The sequence below is a fragment of the Lutjanus erythropterus genome, chromosome 11 (genome assembly GCF_056507025.1).
Source record: "Lutjanus erythropterus isolate fLutEry1 chromosome 11, fLutEry1.hap2, whole genome shotgun sequence".
Classification (NCBI taxonomy): domain Eukaryota; kingdom Metazoa; phylum Chordata; class Actinopteri; order Lutjaniformes; family Lutjanidae; genus Lutjanus; species Lutjanus erythropterus.
This window is the reverse complement of record NC_139327.1, coordinates 24,955,015-24,963,101: the sequence shown is the minus strand read 5'-3', so window position 1 is coordinate 24,963,101 and position 8,087 is coordinate 24,955,015. Positions and strand designations below refer to the sequence as shown.

The 8,087-nt window shown below is 35.4% G+C and overlaps 1 protein-coding gene across 1 annotated transcript; it reads right to left on the bottom strand.

Moving 5' to 3' along the window:
- Positions 1–2,390: 2,390 nt before the first annotated feature.
- Positions 2,391–5,540, bottom strand: or30bu1 (odorant receptor, family 30, subfamily BU, member 1). The gene is made up of 4 exons (XM_084730645.1): positions 5,318–5,540; positions 3,894–4,071; positions 2,797–3,100; positions 2,391–2,651 (listed from the first exon to the last, which is right to left on the bottom strand). Exons 1-4 carry the CDS (start codon positions 5,538–5,540, stop codon positions 2,391–2,393), a joined length of 966 nt encoding a protein of 321 aa, XP_084586771.1.
- Between the last annotated feature and the right edge of the window lie 2,547 nt (positions 5,541–8,087).

The window sequence follows — 8,087 nt, the reverse complement described above, 5'->3', positions numbered from 1 at the left end:
ATAATCCCATGTCTGACACTTCTGACTACAACAACAGGGTGTAAAATGAATAAGACTGGCAGGGTGGGCGTTTATAGGGAACCCCTCTCATAAAGCTGCACTCACACATTCATTACCCGTGCTTGGATGGATTATATAGGCGAAAATGTAATTATGGTTTAACAGCCACCAAACATTTGCCAAACAGCCTGCCAAGTGTGTGACCCTTCACAAGGTTTGAGGATGCTGCCATCTTCTGGTCAAATACTGATATACAAACATTAATTACCACCAGTGAGGTAAAGATAGAGAGATGAATATGAATAATGAATATAACTGATAATAAATACTAAGTAAAAATGCACAACTGCAATATTATGTTAGAAATACACATATGATAACATTGTGTAAATAATCCAACACCTCTTAAACATACTGTATGCTCTTAAATCATATCCATATCTTTTGTTTATCAGTTCACCAGTTTGCCTTTTCACTATCCATTAGATATAGTTGCACTTTTGTACTGTTATGGTACAGACTCTCTTTTCACCTCCCTACACTTGTATTTTGAGAATCACTCATTTGCCAAAAAAAGAGAGACAAAACACACAATAAACAAGTTAAAATATATATATTTTTTCATATAATTTTAAAAACATTCTATAGATATTGTGATACTATTCTTTTGGCCACAATAATTGTGTAATAAAAATATGATATTGGTACAGCCTTAAGTTGATGCAAGTAAAAACCTTATTATCTACTTTTAAAGCTATTAGTTTTGTCCTTCAAGGACTTTTTTTCCCCCCAGTAACACCGATTATCTCCCTCTTTAACGGTTCATTGCTTTTATTACAGCTTTGGATGAAATCTGATGCTATTAGTTTTGAAATTATGTATTTTATAGGCTCTTATTTAACATTTAATCTATCTTGTGTTTTGTAGTTATGTTTGCATCAACTGTAACTGCAGATTACTTAACTTATTATTTGATTTTACTCTTCCTCATTACAGCTTTGAGGACAGATCATGATATCTTTTTTTAAATCTCATGAACAACATATAAAGGGTAGTTAGTGGTTCCACATAATTCTGTTAAAATGATAAGATGATTCAAGTATTTGAATTAGATTAGATTAAGCGAATGCGAATAATGTGAATGTAGTGGCCTATTTTCTGTCTGGTAAAAATCTATGAAAACACAGATTTCCTTTCATAATGATGCTGATTTGAGGTTGGATGACTGAAATCATCAGGACTTGGGCCTTTAAGTCCTTCCAGAAACTTCCTTCTGTTACAAAGATATTAATTACAATTTCTAAAGTAAAATTAAATTACCATTCACTGGTGCAAAGACAAAAATATGTAATTTTTTTTTGCATTTTAATACCCAAAAGTCATCAATATAAGTGAGTTTTAATTTCAACAAAACATTACACCCAAACTATATGGTACACTTCTGCATAAAAAGGAGATTTTCTTTGAAATTATTTCTCCCTTTTCTCTTTTAATAGCTAGCAATCTTTACCATTTGCTTTTGTTTCTCCTTCAAATTAAATCTTTTGTTGTTTGCCAGGCTGTATCTGATACGCCTTCGTCTTCTCTCTGATTTGACATAGAAGAGGATGGAAATATTGTCTTTCTCTTACAGTTTGTCCAAGGCCCAAGCCTTTATGGGGCCTAATGCAGCATTTGATTGACCACTTCCTCAGTGCAGCCAATATTATGGTATAGTTACTATAGATAAAGCTTGGTCATTTGCATGCCTACTGCAAAACTAAGACACACGTGATCAATTTTATTAGTTGTAGCCGTGTTGTTTATGTCATACTCATGGATAGCAAACTCGCGAGACTGCTGTGCTCTTTAATATTCAATGTAACGGGCCTTCACTGTGTGCATGAATGCAACACCAGCTCTGACAGAGGCAGATTGAATTCATTAAAGCAGTTGCATTAGCTAATGATATTGTTTTTCTGACAATAACGTATAACAAAAAGCTCTCTTGGAGGCCCTCTGGTGGCCATGGGGCTGCCACTTAATATGCTTAGGCCTCAGCCAGGTTCTTATTGCACTTGACAGCATCTTAAAATTTCAGTTTGCAACTATTAGATTCATGGAGAATCGTGTTTTATTGTTCTGATATTTAAGTTTTAAGCACAATAAACTGACTGTAGGGTAAATACAGGGTAGGTTTCTAAATGAAAACACTTTTGGTACATATAAAGACAGAGTGAAAGCAGGATAAAAAGAGAGAGATATATTTATTATGGCTCAGTTTTCCCACTAAAACAACATTTCTTGTATATTCAGTCTATTTAACCACCACATGGACTGATAAATCATTATGCAAACATTTATTAACTCTTTTATCAGTGGTATGACTTGATGACAGCCAAAATTTGGCCTCAGTTCTTTGGCAAAATGCCCTTTCGGGTCTGGACCCAGCGTGTGAATATCTGCTTGATCTCCTTGGTTCTCAGGCAGTAGATGAACGGGTTGATCAGTGGAGGGAAAAGACTGTAGAAGAGGGTGGTGGCGATACGCTTGTCGGGGGTCATGGTCAGGTTAGGGAAGAAAGGCGTCGAGTAGACAAAGAAACGCGGTATGTAGTAGATGGAAATGATGCAGCCCTGGGTGGCACAGGTAGAGAAGGTCTTCATTCTGCCCTGAGGAGAACAGCGTACGGTTAAAAGGAGTTAGGAATATTAAAATGAAAAGAGAGAAAATGTGTGGCAAATTTAGAAAAGAAGTAGGGTAGCGAGGATTGAAGGACGGAGAGTTAAAGGTGAGAATTTGAAATCTTAACCTCACCCGTTGACTGGCCATGCGCAAAACTGAGACGATGATGCAGATGTAGGAGATAATGATGAAGGCCAAAGGGACATAAAGAATAAACATCGCTCCAGCGTAGGCGGCGCTGAATTGTCGGCTGGGGTCCCCACACACCAGAGCCGTGAGGGACATGGTGTCACAGAAGGCGTGTATGATTTGGTTGGGCCCGCAGAAGGGCATCGTGGTGAAGTTGATGGTGCTAATGCTGGGGAAGATGTGCGCCACCACCCAGCAGAAGAGCGTGAGGCCTGTCATGGTTCGGTTTGTCATCATCATTGAGTATCTGAGGAAAGAAAAGTTAGAGAAGTTGTTTTAGTCTTTCTGCAGGGCTGAGAGGAGAGACTGGTCAAATGCAGATAAGAGAAAAAAACGGTCTGTTGATATCTAGAATAAACAAAAAAGACAAACTTACTCTTCCATAAAGAATAGCTGTAGTGTAGAACCTTGTGTGAAGTATAATATAAAGTACTGGTTCTCAACTTTTAGGTCCCAAGTCCCACCAGGGGTCGACAAAGCTTCACCAGACAGTTGAAAGGTCTCCTTTTAAGCATTTATCTTTTCAACAATCTGAGCAAGTTTTAACTTCCTACTCTGCACTTATATTTATTTTATTATCTAAAAAAATTATTGTCTTTTCAAAAAACATATCTTTTTTTTATATATATATATATATTGCATTTTTATGTTGTAGTTTATCAAGCTAACGTTTCTCCATTTGTTCTATTATGTCCTGTACATTTTTTAACCAAAGAGCTGACAGAACCATAGCAAAGCATCAAGGAGAAGAACTTTTACTTTTACTTTTACTAAAATTTCCTCCATTTATGTTATTATGTATGTATGTATTGCTTTTGGCTGGTTGAATTTGAAAGACTTGACTTGAGTTGTGTTTTGGAAAGGGAATCTTTTTTGCGACAGATTTTATTTGCTTATCCCAGGAGAGAAGGCAGAATATTCAATTTAAGACTGAGCTGTAAATTAACCTGTAATTTGTAATGAAAGGTAATGTAATGAAATGTTTGAACAGCTGTACATGTGATGTCTTCTCCATGAGGGTTGGGCACTTTGTTCTTCACCTGAGAGGAAAACAGACGGCCAGGTATCGGTCCAGGGCCATGGTCAGTAAAATCAGGGAGTTCAAGGAGCCAAAATAGTGAATCATGTGCTGCTGGAAGAGGCAAGTGTGAAAACCAAGACCCCCGTCATTCCACCAGTAGTGAGCAATCAGTTTGGGTAAAGCCACTGTGGTAAAGCCTAAAGAAAACAAATAAAAACAGTGCAAAGCAGATCATGTGTGACTCTTTTTCTTTCATTTCTTTAAACTTTTCATGGTAAAATGGATCACATACAAACAAAATCACTCATCACGGCCAGTTTCAAACCTACAACTACCACTTTACAATAAAGCTCCCTATTAAATAATTAATAAATAGGAAACAGTGACTGGATCTCGTTTATAACTGATTATTAAACTACTACTGCAATGAGTTTTTTAAGTGATTATGAAACAGTCTCAATTTAATACTGATGCATCTATATGACCTACATAAGCAAACAAGACCAATTCTGCACAGATTAAATCAAATGAAACAAGTCTCTTTATGTTTTCACAACCAAAGTTACAGTGAGCAGTATGATGTTTGGTTCTTTCTGATCTGCTTCTTTCAGCTTATTTCATCAGACACTTGGACTGCAGTTAAATTATTGATTGATTTTGACAGTTACTATCATGTAAGTATAGACATTGCTATACATCATAAGATCAAAAGGGCAGCAAACTGTAAAATCTCCAAAAATTATTGTTCAATGTTTGTTTCTTCATGTTAGCATTAGCTGCCAGATTAACATCAGGAAGCTAGCATGGTATGAAAATAAACTCCTGGAAAGGTGAGAAAGACTGAACTTGCCTAGAATTCAAACCGCTGTCCTTCACAAGAATGAGATAAATAATGTGCATTGACAGGGTCTTAATTATAACATAAACACTAATTCAGTTCATCCAGCTTCATTTTCTTTCCTTTCCACTTATAATAAGACATAGTTTGGTGTATCTGATACAAAACAAAACCTCATTAAAATGTATCAGAAAGCACTAAATTTGACTTTCTCTTACATACAGACACTTGACAGTAATTTTATATATTTTTTTCCTTTGAAAATTACTGCTTCTTTTCGTGTTTTGTGAGACAGAAGCTTAAAATTCCAAGTAGAAAAATTCTGTTTGCATTTGATCTGTTCCCAAACCCCATTTTATCTGTACTTTTCATGCAAAGAGATTTGTTCTGCACAGAATGTTTCTTATTTTGAATGGGCAGACTAAATATCTCAAAACCACTCAGAATGCCTATAGAACACGATAATCCCAAGGTGGCACCATCAGTGTTTGTCTGTTTAAATTATCCAGGTGATGACTGTTGGGGGTAATATTTGTTATGAAAGCAGTGTAAAGTTCCTCTGAGTAGATGTATGGCAGTGCAACATAAACTGTATCATATTTTACCAATGTCTGAGAGGGCCAGGCTGACCATGATGATGTACATGGGCTTCTGCAGACTGTGCTCCACGGCAAACAGCACCACCAGCAGGGCGTTGCCCACCACCGTGGTCACATAGAGGAGGCAGAAGAACCACGCCACCAGGTCAGAGAACCTCGGCTGCAGACCTGGGAAGCCCACGATAGCAAACTCTGACACACGTGTGTAGTTCTCGTCCACCTGAAACATACTGAGGCCAGCTGATACAACCAACACAGTGCAGCGCACGACAACTGTCAGATATAAACTGAGTCTGAGATGCTTACCTCACCAGACGGCCTGGACGGTGTGACAAACACAAGCAGCAACTTCTCAGTCTTATAAAGAGTTTATGACAGGCAGGAAAGTATTTTGTCCCAGAGGAGGCAAAAAGTAGCATACTTGTCCAACTAAACTTTCCATAACAAACGTATCATAATGGAGCTTCATATTCTATTGTTTTTAAACTAAATTCTGATGACTTTCAGACCCTTCAGTCTTTATCTTTTTTTTAACACCCTGTAGAGCCTGACACATGAAATAATTACAATAAAATTCAGTTTTTTTTTATTGAACTATTCATCGGAACTTTTAACAAAAGAAAAAAAATGATGTCATTGACACGTGTTTGTATTATATTCATTGATCACAATAATTTGGATTTTAGAAACAATAACAAGTATTGTTTATTACTTTACTACTTAAATTTGGTACATTTCAGTTGTTTTGGTTCTTTTTTTTTAAACTGGAGCCTTTTTATTTATTTATATTTAGTTTTTACATATTTCATTTTTGGTCTGCAAAAACAGCTTGGTCAGTGTAAACTGAATTGGTCAATAAACAATAATGATAGCCTTGGAACTGTTTTAGTTAAGATCCATGAGAAAGACAATTATTTGCAAGGGCTCACTTGGTCATAACCGTTTGCAACATTACAAAAAAAAATAGTTTGTTTTAGAGTGGACTTGTGATTGTAGTAGGAATAATGCAAGATTTCATCATGGAATTTATTAGAATAATGATTGAGGACTCACAGATATCTTATGTACCAGCAGTATCATATTTGATACACACATTTTCAACATGATTTTACTAAAAAATGGGGGACGAAATGTTAAGTAATTACAGGTTGTTTCACTAAAGTAAATATTCATATTAAAAATTAGTAATTTACTTTAACTTTTTCAAAATTAGTAAAGATTTTGCTCCCAAAAACATGCAACTCACTAACTGGCTGATGCCTGGGGTGCACTGATAATCCACCAGAGGGCAGAAGACATGTGGCCATTTTGATTTTGCATCTGTCACTGCAAGACTGAGTTTTTAGCATTAAATACATTAAATGTAGCCACATGGCATCAATAGAAAACCTTGAAATGGTTTATCAAAAAACATTTTTGAAAATAAACTTGACAACATCTGAGAAATGGTTTAGGTAACAAGACTGAATAATGAGAATGACGTTCTCAGTCACACCTTACAATATCATCAAAAATACAGAAAACAGAGTAAGATAATTTATTTATTGTCTTCCCATGACCTCCAGGAGGCTCAGATAGCGCTACTTGTTGATCAGATTAACAGGACTGAGAAAAAGTTGAGAATAGTATTAAAATGTGTATTTAAACCAACATATTATGATTCTGATTCTGATGAGAAAATGCATTTACATGTCTAAAGTGGAAATAGAGTCACAAAATAATACAATAAATAAATAAATAAAAAGATTTCTTGAGGGTTCTAATCATATTTTATGGCGAAGTGTCACATAAAAGATTAGGTATAACCTAAAATCCTAATTTTTCAGTTTTTATTATGGTTTTATGTGATGTATCAAAGTGCAGGAATGCTTGCTATTACAATGTATTATGCAGGTAGTTTTTGCATTACCTATAGGCTTGGTTATTTCTGTATACATTTTCCCAGGCGAAGTTACAGTGAGTAGTTCAACAGTTTGTTAAAAAGAAGCAGGAGGAAGTTTTTATTTAGACAATTTTACTTTTGACACCATATTTTGTGGTTGTTATATCATAGTTCTCTGTAGTAGCATGATGATAATACTTTAGTTTTGTACTTTTAATTAAGTAATTATGTTCAAATGCAGGACTTTTACTTGTAACTGGGTATTTTTTATTGCTATTTTAATATAGTTAAAAGATCTGACTTCCTCCACTATTACTTCACAGTATAGATATTAATATATACAATGATACTGAAAAAAAGTTTTAAAAAAGTAAGAGAATCTGTATATTAAAAAAATCTAACAAAGAGTAAAATCTTGCCAGTGTTTTTTGGTCGTAAATGAAATGTGTATTTTGCCGAGAATTGCCGTAAATTCACGACAAGTGGAGAGTAACAGGCCGTAAAGAGACTAACTTCAATACAGTGTAATGAAATAATTAACTACAGAAGATGGCAGAGTTAAAATGACGGTTACTTTCGGTAACGTTTTTGACCGTTGGACAGGAGAACAGACCATATTAAGGGACTGAAAAAAATCTCAGCGAGTGATCAACTGATATCAAGAACACACTTGGAGCTATATAGGTAAGATTTTTATTTATTTATTTATTTTTTTGCTTGATTTGAAGCATTTTAAATCTGACTGAACAGTTCGGTTTGATATGGAGAGAAAATGCTTCAATGGTTAGGTGCTAACATGTTGTCAAATGTAGCTAACGTAGCCTAACGTTAGCTTCCCTAACTCATAGCTCATAAGGCTAACGTTAACCTAGCTAGCTAGTGACTATGCTAGCT

Excerpts from the sequence above, each read along its gene's own strand:
- or30bu1 (XM_084730645.1), bottom strand. The coding sequence starts at position 5,540 with ATGTTTCAGGTGGACGAGAACTACACACGTGTGTCAGAGTTTGCTATC. Across the intron at positions 3,101-3,893 it reads GCCGTCTGTTTTCCTCTCAG|ATACTCAATGATGATGACAA; the intron begins GTGAAGAACAAA and ends TTCTTTCCTCAG. Across the intron at positions 2,652-2,796 it reads TGCGCATGGCCAGTCAACGG|GGCAGAATGAAGACCTTCTC; the intron begins GTGAGGTTAAGA and ends TGTTCTCCTCAG.